This window comes from Leptopilina heterotoma, unplaced genomic scaffold (genome assembly GCF_015476425.1).
Source record: "Leptopilina heterotoma isolate Lh14 unplaced genomic scaffold, ASM1547642v1 Lhet_42, whole genome shotgun sequence".
In the NCBI taxonomy this organism is placed as follows: domain Eukaryota; kingdom Metazoa; phylum Arthropoda; class Insecta; order Hymenoptera; family Figitidae; genus Leptopilina; species Leptopilina heterotoma.
The window spans coordinates 759,490-779,948 of record NW_025111078.1 but is presented as its reverse complement, the minus strand read 5'-3'; the positions used below and the strand labels follow the sequence as shown (position 1 = coordinate 779,948).

General features: G+C 31.3%; 2 protein-coding genes across 2 annotated transcripts; both read right to left on the bottom strand.

The window, feature by feature from the left end:
* Positions 1–598: 598 nt before the first annotated feature.
* Positions 599–2,530, bottom strand: LOC122506482. Its single transcript, XM_043618694.1, has 2 exons — positions 1,559–2,530; positions 599–1,280 (listed from the first exon to the last, which is right to left on the bottom strand). The coding sequence occupies exons 1-2, from the start codon at positions 2,502–2,504 to the stop codon at positions 661–663; spliced, it is 1,566 nt and encodes a 521-aa protein (XP_043474629.1). The 5' UTR covers positions 2,505–2,530; the 3' UTR covers positions 599–660.
* Positions 2,531–3,624: 1,094 nt separating this feature from the next.
* Positions 3,625–20,264, bottom strand: LOC122506481 (chorion peroxidase). Its single transcript, XM_043618693.1, has 16 exons — positions 20,024–20,264; positions 14,528–14,722; positions 11,469–11,548; positions 10,624–10,717; positions 9,798–9,989; positions 9,051–9,247; positions 8,458–8,710; positions 7,760–7,905; positions 6,822–7,063; positions 6,324–6,456; positions 6,120–6,247; positions 5,599–5,708; positions 5,427–5,519; positions 5,090–5,259; positions 4,865–4,973; positions 3,625–4,768 (listed from the first exon to the last, which is right to left on the bottom strand). The coding sequence occupies exons 1-16, from the start codon at positions 20,032–20,034 to the stop codon at positions 4,639–4,641; spliced, it is 2,283 nt and encodes a 760-aa protein (XP_043474628.1). The 5' UTR covers positions 20,035–20,264; the 3' UTR covers positions 3,625–4,638.
* Positions 20,265–20,459: the final 195 nt, after the last annotated feature.

Below are 20,459 nucleotides of genomic sequence, written 5' to 3'. Positions count from 1 at the left end.
TTAATTTTTCAAGAATATCGTTTCTATCCAAATAAAAAAAAATCCCCACCTAATCCGATTGATTTAAAAAAAATTATTCGCCATATTCGATCCGCCATTTTGAATTTTAAAAAACTAATATCTGATTCGTAATCAGCGACCGCAAAAACCCCCAAGTAACAATTTTCAAGTGAATTTGATCAAATTTCAAATTTTGTCCGCCATATTGGATCAGCCATTTTGAATTTTGAAAAACTGACATCGGATTCTTAATCAGCGACCCCAAAAACCTCCAAGTAACAAGTTTCAACTGAATCTGAAGAATTTGAAAAAACCGCCATATTGGATCCGCCATTTTGAAATATAGAAAACAGACATCGACCCTAAAAACTCTCCTAAAGGACTCTTGATTATTACTTTCTTTAATTAGAAAAATGTATGATTGAAATTGATCCGATAAAAACTGTTTTAGTAGACGCCCCTAAACATGAAGAAATAAAAAAATTAATTTTGTAATAATATTTTTATTAATTTTATATTATAAAATAAAAATATATTTGTTTCTGTTGATCAGTATTATTTTGTAAGAAACAATAGTTTGACTATTAAAATACAATTTAAAATTAAACAACAGTAGATGACACTAGTAGTGCAACCAAAATCTAAATAAAAACTATTCGTTTAGGAACTTTCATCTTCTTTATCATCACTATCATTAAAATAATATTCGTGTGAACTAATTTCACCCGAATTCTCAAAGAATGGTTTAAAAAAGTCCTTATCACCGTATTTAAATTCATCATCAGTGATTCTTATTAACTTTGCATCCTCATTTGTATGATCATCATCACCTACCTCAGATGATTTCTCACGATCACTATTGTCAACTTTTTCATCCGAGGAATAATGTTCAGAACTTGAAGTTTCTTTGGTTCCTGTTTGCCTGCCATAGTAACTTCCTTCATCTTCTTCTTTGTTTTCATTTAAACTTTCCTGTTCCTTTGTTTCATCATCGTCATTATATGGTAAATTTAATTCCTTAAATAATTCCTTGAAGCTAAATGGAGGTTTATTTTCGTCTGATGATGATGATGATGATGACTCTTTCGGAGTTTGCGAATCTTGAGATTGTTTTAGTGACGTATCTTCAGATTCTTGAGTTTCATGAACCGGAATTTCTTCCGTCTTATCGGTCTCATAAGTATCCTTGGCAGGTCGATAATCTTGAATATCGAACTGTGGGGTCTGAGTACTGACTTTGAGTTTGTCCGTTCCTTTCACTGCTTCTGCTTCTTTGTCAACTAGAGATGTAAAAAATTTATTGCCACTTTACCTTTTTTTTAGAATGACGAACTTTAAATATAAATTGAAATGGAGATTAATATCAAAATCTACATCTTTTTAATCTATTTGAATAGTTCCTGATAAAACTATCTAAATTTGACTACAGGTTAAGATTTCGAATGTTTAAAGCTAAAATTCTACGTATACAAATTCTAATGGAACATTTTTTTCAACTGACTTAAAAATCTGGTAATAAAAACATTAAAAAGAGATTTTTTATTAGAAGGTATCTCACCAGGGGCGGTAGGATCAACGAAATCCGGATTGTCATAGTCCGCGAACTTAGTTCCCGAATGGGGATCATTTTTGTCGAGACTCTCCTCTCGTTGATCGGCATAATCAGGAACGTGAACATACGGTATAATATCAGGATTATAAAATGGAATGTCAGCCGGATAACCAGGAACTGTTCCTCCTTCGGAGCCATTCAGTAAATTCTTTCGATGATCCAGAATATTTATGTACGTCAGATTTGTAGCCTCCTTCAGTAGAGGAGCTTCTGGTTTATTCACTATTTGTCGTTGCTTTTTAATTTTAAACGGTCTTGGTGAGGTTGTTTCCAGTAAAGGAATATCGGGTTGGGTTTTTACTCTCTTCACATGTCTCAGCAAAGGTGGTAAAATATTCAAATCCTCGACTTCAGTGGCGATCGAATCGTTATATGCTGAAAGGGGTAGAGGAAGAAATGAATATGGATGAGGAACTGGAACAGATTTTGTCTCATAAAAATTGATGTTCTCCTTGAGACCATAATTTGAAATGGCATCACTTGAATTTTGTGGTTCATCTGTTGTAGTTCTGGGAAAACCGTAAAAATTTCTCATTAAAGTCGTCGCCAGTGCTTTCCGAGACAGATTTTGAGGATTGGCTACAATCGAAACGGATCTACTCGTTTCTCGTTTAGATCGTAGCTTATTAATTTTCCTGTCTTTCGTTTTATTGCGCATGAGTTCTACGACAGTGGTAATTTTTATTGCTTCAATTCCATCGTGATCAGGTGTTCCTATTTTAAATCCAGTATCAAAATTTATTGAACTTGGAAGCTGGAATTTATTTCTGGAATCCTTTTCCCTAACTAATTCTTTCTTTAGTTGTTTCTCCTCAGAGATGTCGAGATTATTTAGAGAAGCTTTTGAATAAAGTAGCTTTTCTTTTAAATCCTGAAATAAAATAAGAATCATTTTAACTAGATGATTAACTTACGCGGTTTAATTCGTATTTCTTTACATTACAATTATACAATCCGTGAATTCTATAAAAAAAATTACTTACCTCATAAAAAGTTGTCATGACAATAATTCCACCAACAATGCCTGTGCAAATAAATATTTTTCCTGAACTACAAGGTGATAAATTGTAAAAATTACTCGGTGAGAATTTAAGATACTGATTTACTTTAATTATTCAATTTATATACATTTTTAAGAAGTCCAGATATTTTTCTACAATTACAAGAAGACATGAAAAGTCCATCTCAGTTGATTGACATTTAAAATTTATATTCAACGCTCTTTGCTATTAATATTAATTAATTTTTGCTACTTAGAGATCTTTTTACTGAACAATTTTAATATTCCTTCATGTCTTCTTGTTTATATTGAAAATATTTACAATCTACGTTCGGTAATACTTTAGTTAGGCAAATACATTTACTTAGTAATTCATGAAGAGCATACATCAGATGAACATTAATTGCATTTATGATTTCAATAAATTGCAATGTGCATGAACAGTGTCGACTTGATTAACATTTGCTAAGTAACTTAAAATTAAATTTATCAAAGTAAATAACTTAAATTAAATACAATATCTTGTAGAATAATAAAAAAAGCTTATAAAAGTTGCAGAAAGCAAATTAACGCAAATTTTAATTATTAAAATTAAATTTATTGAGAGTACCCCCAAAAGTATCAAAATATAATTCCACTGTCAAGAGTGCCTTCTAATTTTCTTAAAAGATATCTTATTACATTAGAGTATTTTATCAGGTTGAAAAGTTATTAATTTACTAAATTTTTCGTATCAAATGTAAAAAAAAGTACTTAATTAGTTAATACACTCATTCCTAATATAAATTTTATAAGATTAATTTCAGGTGGTGTAAAGCGAAACTGACGATAATTGACACCAATATAAACATGCTCTGTAAATACTAACTTAAAACACTATTAATATTTATAAAAACAATTATTTTTACAATGGCATAAAAATATACATTTTTAGAAAAAGGAGTAGAGTAATAAGTGCACAAAACGCAAAAAATAGTAGAAAAGTACAAAAAAATTAATATTAATAAACGTATTTAATAGTAAATGATAATTTATGTTTGTCTATTACTCTAAGAACCTTTTAAGTTTGATTTTTCTACAGAAAGCTGTTTTATTTTAACCATAACGAAATTGCCACAAACAAAATATTCAGTTACTCATAATCTATATTTACTATGGCAGAATCAATAAAACAATTGTTTATCCTAATTACTAAATTGCTACTTAATATAAATATACATAGTTATCGTAAACATATGGCAAGTCACTGATCATAAAACTTAAAAAAATGTGATAGATACGCGCGAAGATACCTAGGAAGTAAATAACTTCGGTACCTTTCTTCGAAACGTGTTACAATTATATAAACGGAAATTTGAAATTGTCAGTCGTGTTTTTTTGATTATCAAGGTTTTTAAAAAAAACTTTACCAATATCTTCAAGTATTTTCAAAAAAATATTGTGGCAATGCCCGTCAAGTATAAAACTGGCAACATTCTAGCCCATCTGGATTATTAATTCACTAACTATAGTAAACTAAATCTAAATTTTTTTTATACCAAACTGAAAATTCAATTTTTAAAAATATACAAGGCTTGGATTTTGTATACATTTTATAAAAATTAGCTAATTTAAAAAAAAATTATCTGTTTCAAGTTACAAACGATGGCAAATACAATAATAAAAAATGTGACTTGATTCGGAATTGCAAACTGCTGTTTACTTGATATTTCTAACTTGTCTAGTATTATCATAAGATAATAAATGTTAAATGTTATTTTATCAATTTAGCAATTTGTCTCAGATTGCTAAACGAAATAATTACAGACTACTCTACTACATCTGTGGATTGACTTCAATCTTATGTTACCATAAGAAGAAATACCGTCTTGTATTTAAAATTCATTGACTTTCCAGATAGAAAAATAATTTAAAGGCTAGCTAAATATATTTTTCTCCTGGAAAATGATCAGATTAATTTTAATTCGATCACTCACTTATCATAAACAGTGCTCATTATCTACTTTTGTGACAAAAATTTCTACAATTATTTACCCAAAAAGCCATATTGTCCTGGTACATTACTCACGTATTGAGATGCTCTATTTGGAAATTCGGCCCATTTGGAAAAATCGATTCCAGGTAGAATACCAGTTCGGCAAGGAACACGAGGATTTCTTAAAAAAAAATGCAAAAATATTTATTAGAATAAAAATACATGTGTCATCTCTTATTTATTTTAACACTATAATTAAAAATTAAAAACAACTTACATTTCATGGTCGGGTAGTACCATGGGATATATTTGGATGGTGTCAATTAGATCCGTATTGTCGCAGATTAATCGAGCTAGTCTCGTTTTCCGCAGTTCAGTCAATTGTTCTAGTGAAAATAAAAGAAGAAACTTTTAAATTACTGTCCAATACACTTTTCGAATTCTATCCAAATAGTAATTTAAAATATTTGAAAAATGAGAATAAAAAAAATTATTGACCTACCAGGAGTAAAGGACGATGGCTGATTGGGAAGTTCAAACCAAAATCGATCACCACGTCTTGAGTTACTGAATTGTGTTGCAATGACACACGCGAAAGTAGGTCCAAGCATGCTCCCTGGCAGAGGTCTTTCCGATACTCCTCCTGACCAAAGATCAACATCGTCTGGATGCCTGCATTCACAAATTATATACTTTAAATTATGTACATAATCTATTCTACGTAGTCTAATACAGCGGATAGAAATAACCTCTGTAAATTGATTCAACCTTTGAAAAACACAATGTTTGGCTTTCTAATAAAAAATTACAGCTTTCTAATAATAATAAAATAAACTTACTCAAAAATGGAGCTGTATCGTCGAATAGTTTCATTTGGCATTGATCCAAAGAGTTCTTCAAAAGAGCTTGCTCCAGGAAGTCCACAGAATTTCCTGTCGAAAGTAAAATACGACAATGTGTTATAATTGAGAAATGATCATTGGGATATATCTTGGAATGTAATCAATTTACCTGAATTCCATGTAACTGGGTATTCCGAATTCACGACCACGTTGCATATTGAAGGATACCAAGTCCATGCCAAATTTAGCGCCAACTTTCTTAAAAAGATGATTCGTCACCTGCAAGCAAAGGATCCTAAGATTTAGAGTAAATCTTTAGAGTGTCTCCTCCTCATACGACATGAAAAGTATTCACGCCTCAATGTCAAAGGTTATGATTTCATTTCCCAATAAAGCTAGCCAATTTCCCAAAGCTCCTCTCTATGGTTTTCAAGAAACCAAACCCTAATAAGTTCATCCCTTCTTTTACCACTTCTTTAAGAAATTTCCCCTTTTCAACCATGAAAATTAAAGAATTGAGGAAGGGACATCTCTTTAAAAACTCTTTCTATTATCTCATCAACTGGAATTTCTAGATTCACCAGATGAACCTAAATTCCTTTAATCATAAATTGTAGGACCTTTTCCTGAATTGTTTGTCAATTTCGGATTGTTTATTTGAGAAACACTCCAACGTAACACTTCACTTACTTCTTGAGTAATAGAATCGTCCATAGCCTGAGCAACCTGATTCATCAGTCCCATGAAATATTCGTCGATGACACCAGCTCGGTATAGATCATAAGGTCTCCTGATGAGATCGGATAATCTCTTTGAAGCTATGGAGAAAAAGAAGTCATTATTAAAAGACAGACACTATTTGCTGATGAACATAATTGTTAAAGTGAAATTTACCGATAAATTTATGAGCCTTGCTCCATCTTTCAACAGCAGTTGGCAATAGAGAATGACCAAATCTGAAAGCCGCTGAGGCAAACGCGTCAATCACTGATGGATTGACCTTCGAGTCATAACCATCCCAATGCCCCTAATAAAAATACAAGAATTTAAATGTTACCAAGTTGTAATTTAACAATACTCCAACATTTAGAAAATTGACTTCCGAAGTAAAAAAAACCGTACAGAATAACCGCAAACTTTCGGCGAACATTTAGCGGACTCCTGTCTCTCCATAAAGTCCGTAGAAAATCCGCTGGTTTAAAAGATTCAAAAATTATGGAATAATAACTTTTTTTGAAAGTCTGATGACTTTCTGTAGACAAGAGTCCGCTGCAAGTCCGCGAAAAGTTTGCAGGCACTCTGTGGATTTTTTCATTTGGGTTAAAAAGTTTTTTTTTTTTTTGAAAAGTTTTCAATTAATTAAGAAGTCAAATAAATTTGATAATTTCATACGTCTTTTTGAAGTATCAATCCAAATTTCTCCATGACATCTTTGCCTAATAGAATAGGAAGAAATTCGTTATAAGTCACGTGTTGTATTTCTGCAATAACGATGCGTCGAGATTCCTGGAAAAGTGTTTCATCATCCCAGTGAGGATTCACTTGGGTCAAAGCTTTTGCTGCTCTATTGTGTTCCCTGGCCATAAGCGTATGCATACAGGCCAGCACCAATTGTTCGTTCACTCGAATTTCCCCTATAAGAATAAATTTGAACTTTTCTATAATTTGGTAAACAAATAGTTCTTGGTAATTAATTTTCATAATCGAAAACAAAAATCCGAGGGTCCAAAAGAAGAGTTATAGTGGGTCAGGGCTGGCAGTAGGTCGCTAGCTATTGTTAAGCTTTAAATGTCTTTTAAGAACTGCAAAAGATTCTTTCTTAATTTACTTTCCAAAACAGTTCCCGAATTTGGGCCCATAAAAATCAGTTTTATGTGCTACCCAATTCGGAAAAGAGTCCAGGTGAACTCTCTTAATATTACATTAGTTAAAGATTTTATTAAAACATTTGATTTATGTTAACAATTTTTAAGGGTACACGTTACCTCATCGTGCGTTTGATGGCTCAAATAAAAATTTTCATCACGCATAAAGGCGTGTCTCTCAACTGTGTTACTAAATCATCGAAAGTAGTACCATTAAACAAGAGCAAATCTGTCTTGGGACAGAATTACGAAAGTATCACGAGTCGCAACGCAATTTAATCACGAGGAACCAATATCTAATGATCTGGTTGATCGTTGAATCACAGTCTTGTAATATATTATTAACTTGACAATAAATAGTTTCTTTCTGATGTTACGGGATCCACTTTTCCATTCAAACCATTCAGGAATAAAACAGGAAATTGAATATGAAAATATCAAAATAATTAACATGCAAGAACTCACCAGCCTCGAAGCAGAACATCGATTCGTTAGGTCGTGTACAACCCTCATCGGGAATATCCAACTTGAGAGGTAAAAGATCCTTGAGTCCATATTCAGAAAACACTGGATTCATTCTTAAAAGTCCCCCATAGCCAGTTCGTAGTTTTCTAAACAACAGTCCAAATAATTAAACTAAAAATTAATTATAATTAGTTAAATTTATTTAATAAAGTTTCGTTGACTTTTCATTGACTAAATTACATACATAGTAATTTATGCTGAAAAAATTATTATAGACTGTAAATCAATTATAACATTTACAACTAAAGGCAATTCACTTCAACAACTATAATTGTCGATTTGACGCAAACAAAGATTGTGGTCTCAACTGTAAGTGAAGACTGTGGCTATTGATTGAGTAACTCAATTCACATGACTTGCAGAATAGAAAGTGTTTAGCCCTGCTTTATAAATACGGGATTCACAATAGTGATTTATGGCCTCTTAATGTCGTAATAGAACTCGCAATAAACTAGAGTAAAGCGAGTAAAGCGTCTCTTAACTTTATAAGACAAATATTTTTATAAATCTAACATAATTGAAATAGAAACAAGATACTTGGAAAAAATATAATTTTTCAGTAAAAAAATAAAAATGATTCTAATAGGTTGCATGAAAAATTAATAGAGGGATTAGATGTAGAAATATTTATTTTATACCTTGCATGAAAATCGGTGACTCCATAAACTGTGTTTCCGTCCAGAACGCCGGTGAGTAAATTAAAAGGGACTCTGCTACCAAGACGGCAGCCAGGACGTACGGATGGGAATGCACGAACAAAATCCATGCAACGAACATTAAACAATCGATAGAAATAGTCATCCTCAGGAATGTGGATTTCATTACAATAGGGATGCTTTTGATGCGGTGGTCGATTGCAACATTCTTCTGGATCATTACGATTGAAAGGATCTACGAAACAAAGGGATTTTTTAAAATTAATTTTAAAGAGTAAAAATATTTAGAAACGGGAATTATAAAGACAAATATAAAGTGGCATGCACATTTTTGTGAATTCGGAAAAAATTCTCTTCTTGTATAGAAAAGCTAATGTATCTACATTTTATTGCATAACACATCACACGTTGTACTTTCGAAATATATTTTCCTATATATAAAAGATCCCCTTCCTTGTATGAATTCTGTCCTTTCCCCCCTCGCACACATATCGAATTATGTAATGTAAAAAAAAAAATTCCGACTACTTGATCAACCGGTACGCACAGAAGTGAGAGGAGGGTAAGTTACTCACCGAGTGGAGTGGCAGTGAGGGTATAGTCGTGATCCATGAATTGGCCCCAAGCAATAACCATGACGGTACCAGCGTGATCGTGAAAACCATCGTCAGGATGCATGGTACGTGAGACAATACGTGATAGAGGCAGGTTGCGACCAGATGATGCTATTCTAGGTGCTGACATTCCATCAGCAAAACGCGGAGGCAGCAATCTAGATTTTTAAAATAATTTTTAAATATTTTGACTTAAGGCGTAGAGAGAAATTGTAAATTCCCCATTATCATGTGTCACATGATTTTTACGAAAAATGTAGCAGACTAAGAAAGCACATTTTTTTAACAGTTCTGATTTTTGATGTTGATGTAAGACGTTGAGTTTTATTATTAAAGTTGTATTATTGACTATATCGTTTCTTTCATTATTTATAAATTCAAGTAAGGTATGTCTTACCCCGTCTGGATATTAATTTTGAATATCAAGAAACATCTGTCAACAGTGATTCAAGATCTATGGAATAACTGAAAAAATATTACAGTGTACCCTGACAAGAATGAAAAATGTACACCACTTGATTTTGCAAACGTGTTTATAAATATAACGAAATTTATAACAGTTTTTAACTTGATACTATTTGTATGGATGAATTGTAAGTCGTGAACTTAAACCCGCTCACCATGAGAATTTACGAAGGCTAAGGTAGATGGTACCCGAAAGAATTCTTTATAAGTAAATACAATATTTTATCTCTGAACTTTTCTCACCTCGCAAATGGCGATAACGATGCGCCCCATGTAGGGTTCTCCAAGTTTGTGCAGAGTCCATCGAAACGACGATATTTACCAGCTCGACACTCTACATCTTTTAAGAAAGGTGGACACACGTCGTAAATAAGAGTCTTGGATGTATCGATCAGAGGAAGGCGTGTTTCAATTTCTTCTCTTGTAAGACCATACCTATACATATTTCATTTTGGTTTATGTAAAGCGTATTTGAAAATATTGTTTTTTTTATTTTTAATCAGTTCTTCAAGTTCAGTTTTTTTTATTCAAATAGGCAAAAGGGAAGACAATTTTAAATTGGAAAAAAGATGAAATGGAATTTATAACACAATAGAGACGGCAATTTAATTTTTTGCTTTAGATATTTAGCTCGACCGCAGACAAACGGCAAGTCATCAGACAGTTGTGGTCAACACTCTTACTTTTTTTTGACCTTCTGCAAAGTGACGGCACAATTCGAACGATTCGTTTCGCTTTCATTCAAGTTATCTCCTATACCATATTATTTCTCCTTCCGGAAAAATGTGTAAATTTAAGACTTGGATATAATTACTGTAACTTAACACCTGAGAAAGTATCTTTAGTAAAATTTGATATAATTTACATAAAAAAAACTGAACTTGGAAAGTGCCAAGCCTTAGGGAAAGTTTATCAGCTGCAGAAAAATCTTCAAAAGTAAATATTTGCATTTTAAAATAATAAATTGTTAATTAACTAGTTTTCAACAAAATTATCCAGACTACTGATCCTCTTCAGCGAATGCTTATGATTATCATATCATAATACAATATTAGATGAGATTACTTACATTTGGGCGATCTGAGTGGAAATATCCAGAAGAAGTTCTCCGACTGTTGCCAATTCTTCTGGTTTCCAAATATTCGTTTTGGGTTGGGCAACGCCTATGAATTGTTTAATAGCAAATATTATATTTTTTACTCTATTAATAAAATAGATGACTGCTAATTAATAAAATAGAAATAATTGCTTTTTATTAGTTAATGAGTATTATTCCATCACCGAACCAATAATATTTTGTTAAAGGGTCGAGAGCTTCTGCTGACAAGTAGCCAGCAGTAGTTGCCAATAACCGGTCTTAGATGATAGACCATTGTTAGACGTCAATACATTTTCAACAATCATAAGTCATCCGTCATTCAGTTCGGAAGCTCCAAAATAGAACAATCTAATTCCCAACTTTACTTTTTAAAAAATGGTTTGTAATTTACTTAATCGAATAATTTGCTACTTCTTCCAAGAAAGTTCTTGTAAGAACTTCTTTGCAAGAAGTTCAGGAACAATTTTGCAAGAAAAGCAGTTTTCAAGGTCTTCGGGTCAATGCTTGAGGAAGCAAAGAAGACTTTCGCAAGGACAAGAAAGAAATAGGTCCAATAGATCATGAAAGGCATTGTCGCGCAAGCGGGATCCCAAGGACCTTCACTTACAAAGTTTAAAATCTCACGGTGGAGTATCAAATATCAGACATTTCACTTCCATCACCAAAAACGAAATTAAACCATAATTTCTTTTCTACAATTCAGGATAAGAATAAAGTATTAGATTAGTATTAGCAGATTTGTATTACTATTAACAAATTATAATTATTAGTATAATTAAACATAAACCAATATTAATGATTTAAAATAGACTCACGAATTCGTTTTTTGGCTTCGAGATAGGCATGGTTTATTGCCTCGTAAGTAATGCACGAGTGTCCACCAACATTCGGTGGGCTGCAAAAAATAAAAGAATGCAAATAAACTTGTGCGTCGAGATATCAGATTGCCATTACAATTGCCATTCTCTTTCGGTTTCATTATTATTTCCGCCTGACATGTATTCAAAGGGGTCCATGATACTTAAATATACTGACATGAGAAACCAATTCAGGTTAAATTTGTCCTGACACATTTCTATACCTAATACAAATTTTAACCACTGGTCACTGATATGTCACACTGTCATGCATTCAAAATTTATTGTCAACCAAAAAATTGAATACCAACAAGTTTCTCTCAATTCCAACATCTATAAAAAAGTACACATTCATCCACCTTTCTATTTTTAATTATTCCTTTACCATCACAATTTGTGAATGTATCCCAAGAATTTGTTTCTCATATAATTGACTATCTTTTCTCTTGGAAAAACAATTCTATACTTTAAAAGGACTCGTACGATTTCATTGTTGACAAGCATTCCGGAATTTTATTACGAAGTCAAAACATCTTTTCAGAAAGACCTTGTAGGTTCCTAGGCTAATTCACGTCCGCACACAAAATGTAATTTTCTAAATACTTTTTCGTAATTATAAAGTGTTTCTCAGAATTTAAAATTAGTCCCTCAATAGAATTGTCAGAATCATATGTAAAAAACAAGGATTTTTTCAGCATTCATTACATGTTGGTCGATAATAATTCAAACATTTTTAGCGAAATTATTGCTAGCTGTACTAACTTTTGCCACGATTGCTCACAATTGAAAGATAATATAAATTACAATTTTTATCGTTCATAATCACATGTTACAACTAGTAATTATTCAGTTTGTGATTTAAATGGCAGTGAGACAATTCCACATTAGTTACAGTGACACCTAATGGAACAAAATAAGAATAAAAGTAAAGTTCCCTTCCAAATGTGAAGGTGAATTTCTGAGCTAATAAAATATTAATAAATTTAGGATGACGATAAATCAATGAACCTACTGAATGATCGAACCATTTGTTACGTTAATGAGATATAGTGTATTGTATTCTTGGGGAATTCCGTATCACTCAAACTATTACACATAAAAATAATAATGGTTATAAGTATAATGGTTTTAAATTACAATATAATTATAATTCTAAGTTAATTCCTGATATAAGCCGAGAAGGAACATATGTTTTGTGATATAAAGACAATTGTACCGCATGTTCAACAATACGATTGCAAAATCGCGGAAGAAATGACGTATGAAACCGTTACAATTAACCACCTTCTAGGAAGACAATATTATGAAATAGCATCGCAAGATGCTATAAGCTGACACCAATTACGTAACACACTTCTGATGAGTTCAGAACCACGTGTCTTGTACTGTTTCCCACTGTGTCGACAAAAGCATCTCACAATTACATAGAAAATGCGTAATTTAATTCACTCGCCGCTTTTTTTTAACTCTTGAGTCAAAAGACTTATATTATACTTATAAGGAACTAACAAAACTATAAACCATACATACTATGTGTAACTAAATCTCGTAATTTTTTCCAGAAAAGTTGTTTTGATGACTAAATAAGGAGGGATCATAGTGTGGCGTGGTCATACGGATTGCGTGTATTTCTGGTAGCACTTCAATTTTCCTTTCAATTTAGGTTGAAATGTCTCCAGTTGACGATACTGATCTGTTAAACGATTAGAAAGTATTTACCATAATTGACCGGTACCATGTAGAGACAATTCAAGTGTGAATCTTGTTTTTTAAAAGAAAACCAGAAAAAACTAGTTCTTGATAGGTAAATACTCCCTAGGGTTTTTTTAATTACTTTATCTCAATTTAATATGATGGAAATGTTTCACAAAGGAAGTCCTCTTAATCAAGAATTTAAGCTATACAGGAGTCACTTTATAGACTAAATAATTTAAATAGCGTACTCATTGTCTAATAGCATATATCTAATAACATCTAACTATATCTAATAACAGATCTCAATAATGACTAGTAATCATCAATGATTAATAGCATTCATTGCAAACCTCACAAATTGAAACCCTGCTGATACCTGCTAATAGGGTACGGAAAAAATAATAATTGTGGAAAGTAAAACCATTTAATTACAATTCACCCATAAACCATAAAATTGAACTCCAATTAACGACAAATTATAATTCATCACGAACAATATTCTACTAGCAGAAAAATTACCTTTTGTAGTAATTACAATAGATTGAAATTATATCCCAGATCAATTTGATTGAAGGATGAAATATTTCATTAATTTTAATTAATTATTTTATCGTCTTATGATTCAGTCTTTTGTATTATGTAGTTGAAGGTATATAACTAGGTGAAACGTGAGACTACTATTAAGAAGATACCTTTCATTTAACCCTCAAATCCTTCAAGTCTTTTCAGTCACGCTTGCGGTAATAATTGTTAGACATTTCACTTGTTTACCTTCGCACCATGTCAAAGCTATTAATTTTATAGACAATGTCGTTTTCAAGTGAGTATTAACCTGATTGTTTTTCATTTGTCAGCAAATAATACACGTTGTCTTGTAATTAATTAACTTTATAAATCAATTGGGGCGTTCCTTGGACAGGGTAGACTTTAAATCTTGGATTTTTATTACACATCATCAAATATGTATGATTCGAAAATAATCCCTGCAAGTTTTGAATAAATGCAGCCATTCTGAATGAGGAATGGAAGATCGTAAACGAATTCTCAAAGTTATTTAGAAAAATAAATTTGTAATTTACACAATCGATTAATTAGATATTAAATATTATTTGTAGTCCATAGGGCGTTGTATGTCTGATCCAAAGACGCCTTACTCCAGAAAATCTTCATGAAATCCTTAGAACATTTTCAGAACATTCTAGAGACAAATGTAAATTCAGTTCAGGGTACTCCTTTGGACGTATTTTTAAACATTCCCAGAACCTTTAGAATTATTAATCCCTATGGCCTTTATCCATAACATTAATTATTAATGTACTTACTATGTTCCTCGAAGCAAATTGAAAGTATAATCAAATGTGCTTGTTCTTCCAGGACCATTGAGGACTAGGGCACATTCTCCACTACCACTGTAATATTCCAGAGGTTGATACTGCAATCCATTAATACCATGATTATAGCTCCCTATAAATAGTGCACAAACAGCAACGGACAGCGTGGTCCGAGCAATTGTGGTCCTGTAATGATAAGAAAATAATTTTGCCGATTAACCTTTTTGCCTTCGATTCGCCACGGTGCGATGGTGGTGACGGTGTTTGAAACGTAATTCAGATGGTAATCTTAGATCATTATATAATCAAGAAAGTCAAGAGTAAGAGACGCGGAAGGAGACGTGGAAAATAATCGAAAATATGTATTCTGACTACATTACACTATTACTTTCTATAAAATCCTTTTTTATCCTAATACTTCAAACTCTCACCACATGATGCAATAATTGTTAATAAATCATTGAGTGTCAAAAAAGCAAATTCTAATTGTTTAATCCCTAGTCCTATTTTTGTAATTAGACATACACTTCTTAAAATTTTTTGTTCGTGAAAATAATCTAGGAAATGGAATTTAATACTAATTCGTAGACTTAGTTCGCATTTTAAAAAGTTATTTATTTTTTTTCTTCAATAAACTATCTATCAAGACAAATGTCTGCAATGTAGATACTTTTTACTTTAGACGTGAATCAAAATGAGATTTTATAATTACTCATGCAAACTTGATATTATGTTGAAAGTGATGCAATTGTAATAAACTGATTTTTGCGCATGTAATTCTTATGTTCTCGAGGTACCCTGAGAATGTAGAATTCTTATTCTCGCAAGGCGCGATGCCCTATCAATTTTCAATGGTGTTCTATAATTACCGGAATAGAGTACAAAAATATAGTATAATAATCGGTCACGGCAAACAAGCCACGTTGGTCAAACTATAAATTGTCAAGGACAATCGTGTTCCTACAGTACATTAGAATAAATAGGAAATTCATTCACTTTCGTTCTACTTCCGAGTGGAAGTGGTCTTGTTCCTGGAGGTCACCATTTTTATACAGTCGAACAAATGAATGACTTCATACCCTATCAGTAATCTTTAGAGGGTACACCTTGTTCCTTCCCTCCTTTTCTTTATTTCAATTGTTTACCTGTTCTCGAATTTTTAGATTTTCAAGAGTGCCGGGGATGGCATGAAGAGGAAATATTATTTTAACTCTGAACTTGAAACATCAAACATCGAGAATCTCTTCTTGACCAAAAAGTAAAACTTTAAATGGGTTTGTCTCTAAATGTTCTAATTATTAGATGCTCGACTATTGTTAGACGTTAATATGTTTGTGATCAGTCGCAGCAACCATTCTTTATTCAGGATGGAGGATCATAAAGAAATTCTCAAGTTTAATAAGAATATAAAAATGGTTTTGTAATTTACACAATCGAATAATTAGATCTTTATACTTGTAGTCTTAATTCGTCTAAAAAGTATTGCAAACAAAAAAGAAATGGTAGACTTCTGGCCGCATTAAATCTTTTCTAAAAAAAATATTGCAGACAAGAAGGAAATAGTAGAATCCTGGTTACAATCCGATTTTAGAACTGTAAAACCCGGGAACAGTTTCTAATAATTGATCTCATAATTAGATGTTAGACCATTGTTAGACGTCAATGTATTTGCGGCAATCAGCGATTCTTTATTCAGGATATGCAAGATCTAATGCAACTCCAGGTTGCATTAGATATTTAAAAACCAATAGCCATCAGAAGCTCCTAATAAACGTTCTTATTATTAGAATTCATTTAATATTTCATAAAATTAAAATCCATAACTAGAGCAATCGGTAATATTAATCTTGATGACTATCTGAGGATATTTTGAAATATTTTCTTTATTTAAAGAAAACCACTTCATTCTAATAATACATGGAACATAGAAACCCCTTTTTCGCTAAAGCCACTGACAGGTACCTGTGAAGTTTCATAAAATAAATTATTATAATTAATTGAGTATAAAAAGTCAGTTGCACTAAAGTAATTTACAGCATATTATATAAATGTGGACTATTTAAGGAACTATTTCTCAGCTTGATTTTTTTTCCGCAAGTGATAAATTCATATGTTGTTAATGGAATGCAAACAAAATTGACAGTTAAGATGATTTTATATTCTAGATTATATTTAGAAAGTACCAAGGCCATTTATTAATTATGTATTTCCCAGGAATACGATAGTTGAACACTTTTTGTGTTCTTCGATTTTGATCGATATTTGTATCTAAAAGGATTCTAGTTAAGTGACAAATTTCAGCAACTCCTGATAATCAAATTCAGTTTGCTATATTGTATTTTCAACTACCAGGTGAATTTACTAATGGGTAAAAATTTCTCTAAGTTATCAATTTAATTAAAAAAGAATGCGGAGCTAATTTATATAGAGTGGAATAAAAATACATCAGTCATCCTGTTCCATTAAAATTTTTAACTTTCATTTATAGGGTATCCTAAAAATTCCGTTTTTTTATTACCAAAAGCACTTCTTCCCCTCGATTCATATTCGTCCTGTTCCCCACCTATAAATTAATTCCCTATTTGTTTTCTAAAAACTTTTCCTAAAAAAATAGTATAAATTGTCACATAATTCCTGTAGCTTGGCGTAATTTGACATTTGTTGCGTCATGGTAGAGCATGTGTTCTCTAATTATCGAATAGCGCGCTCTAATCTACCCGGCAGAAAAAAAATCCTTATAAATGTCTCCTGGCGTCAGAAGAAATGATTGTAAGTGAAACTTTATTCGGCCCGAGGCGGCACTGTCACATGTTGTAAGTGTAACGCATTGAATGACCTAAGTGCCTCTAAAGCCTATACATCAATGAATCGAATGGATCTCGCAAACTTATTGCAGAAATCACTTCATAAATATAACGATTGTGACAGATTCACACCGTATGCTTTATTCATCCCTATATTGCAACGTAATGTGTAAAATACTATAATCTCGAATTCTTTTCTTTCTAAATTTTCCTCTGTGCAATGTGAAAAAAAAATCCTCGAGGTATAATATCGAAATGTCGCAAACAATTTGATAACTATTCTTCCAATATTGTTTGCATCATTTTCTAACTCATATAATTTCGGTGGAAAGTTATAATATTTCCTTTCATTTATTGTATAACTGAATGGACACTGTCTATCAAATAAATTATTCCCAGTAATTTGACTTCAATGGTAAAAATTTTCAAAAACGGTTTTCTTTCATTTAGTAATTTTTTTTCCAATCGAATTTCTTTTATTTATTTACAAATCGTCAAAAGATTCTGGGGGTTTGAATAAATTTTTCTTAATTCATTTCTCTATTCGACGTCTTTGCAAAGTTTCATATTCATTAATCTTCGAACTCGTTGACTAAAATCGAAAATTCAAAATGGCGGATCCAAGATGGCGGACGAAAAATTACAAGTCTTTCAAATTAGGATAAGATTTATTACTCGGGGGTTTTCAGGGTCGCTGATTACGAATCTGGGGTCAGATTTCAAAAATATTAATAATTATCCCGACGCTAAGGCATTTTTTTAGCAAATCTGATGAGAAAAAATAAAACCGATACAATATTGAAAAAAACAAATCTGATTTATGGTTTAAAAAAATTATGAAAAAACAAACTATCAAATAACTGGAATTAAATTACAGGGAACATTTTTACATTCAGAAAATACATTTATATTATTTATATCTGATCATGTGCATCGAGACGTATAGACGTTTTTCCTTTGGCGATTTTTTTTTCTGCTACGAAACAAAAGTAATTATTTTAAACTTCTTGGTAGCATTTAACTGAAATGTGTCTAGTCGAGTTGAATTTTATGAATGGAGAATAAAGTGATGCGTAACAAACTACAAGATGCGGACAGATAGAGTGCTCGATATAAAGCACGGAAAGTACTTTCTCGCAGGTTGCCTTGATTCTCCTTTCACTTTTCACAGGATCCTTAACAATTTTACTGACGATATACAACAAACTAATGTCCACTTTTGTCATCTTACGTAATACATATGCCGTTTTAGGGGAAACTTTTTCCAAAACAAAGATTTCAGCTCCGTTTCTAAAAAATTTTTCTCTTTTTTTAAAAATATTTTGTTTTAAGTACTGTTCCCACATTTAGGAATTTTAACAAAATTTTTTGAAATCAGTCATTTTATTTATTTAGTTCAATAAAATTTCTTAATTATCTCCAGATTTTCTAAATAAACGTCACTTTCAAAGAAATTTGTTTAACTTTCCAGTACGTAATTACATAATATGTGAAAAATTACAGCAGCCATAAAGTTTAAACAGCAAATAAAATTAACCGGTTAAAGAACAGGGATTAGAAACAATATTGCCTCGTATATAATTTTTGACAAGGAGGCTAATTGTTTATTTTACAAATTTTAAATATTCAATAAAAGACGTAAAAGAAATTAATTTTTTTTTATAGATAACATATCAAAAAGGAAAGCAAATAAATATTATTTTTACACTCTACTTTATATTTTGCACTTTACATTCAGTTTATACATAAATGTATTTATATTACTGAAAAGTGGAAATTTAATGGACATTAATCTTCAATTTATTCCTGGTGCCTGCATCGACGAACCAGAGAAGTGTCAAGTTCAATCGAAATGACATAATTGTAAATACGTAAAAAAAAGCGGACAAATTAATTAATGAATAATGTAATCGAAAAATTTGCATTTAATTAAGAAATGCTTTCACAATTTTGGACTTTATATAATTATTGATAATATTTAAATAATTTTGAAAAAATAATAATTAAAAAATCAATGTAGGTGTAAGTGGAAAAAATAGCTCTTAGATTTGCATTAATTTTCTAATTGAGAAAAATTACAATTTGCAGATTAAGTGTTACCCAATTTTAAATAGGATTCGCTGCACTTCTAATGAAACTTGATCTAAATTCCTTCTAGTTTTACGCAATAGCCCTTGGAAAGCATAAACGAATCAACTATCGCGCACTCCTGTCCCCGTAATATAACGCTTTGGAAAACAGAAACCGTAAATTAATTTACGTTTCCGTATTTAGTGTCAATTTTATTAATTCTAAATTAATAATAAATTTATTTTATTTTACTATATTTATTTTAATATTCTGTCTTTAACTCTCGTCTTATCACTAGTCTTAATTATAAATAAAACTTTGAGGTTAACGATCTACGCCTAATTGGTAGTTAACAAATTATAAAATTTATTTTTTACTTCAATATGTGTCCTAACCATACAAATATTATTTATAATAAAAATTCTAACCTTTTTTTATTCTAAACTTATTTTTTCTAACTTTAAATATTATTTATAATAAATATTACCAAGTTCTCTTATCCATAATTAAAATAATTACTAAAAACGTCTCAAAAGGACAATTATTTGTCATGTAATTAATTTTGGTAAAAATTGAAGATTGAAAAAATAAGGGTAAAAAAAATGTTACTTACCGTTTTAACATTTTCTCCTCGAGTGTCTTATAAATAAAATAAATAAACACAGGAAAAAAGGGGAAAATAAAAATTAACACACCACTCGCGCACAATTTTTCAAGTTTAGCATAATCAGGTATAGAAAATAATTATTTGTCTTTGAGCAGTACCAGTAGTTATGGTTCGACTGTTCAACTCTTAAAAGTCGACCCCCGTATCTTAGCGCCTGCACTTCAACATAGTTCTTTATCGAAAGAGAGTCTTGGGGTGGGACGCAAAAGAGAGCCCCAAAAGTAACCGTAAAAGTAAAAGTCAGTAAGTCTTAGCGAAGAGGGAGGATAAAGAGAAGGGGTAAACGACATATACATAGACCCAATTTGCTCTGCTTTAGGTATACATATATGTATACCTAATTTATTCAATTCTCAAATCTCTCACATCAATCTCCATTGCT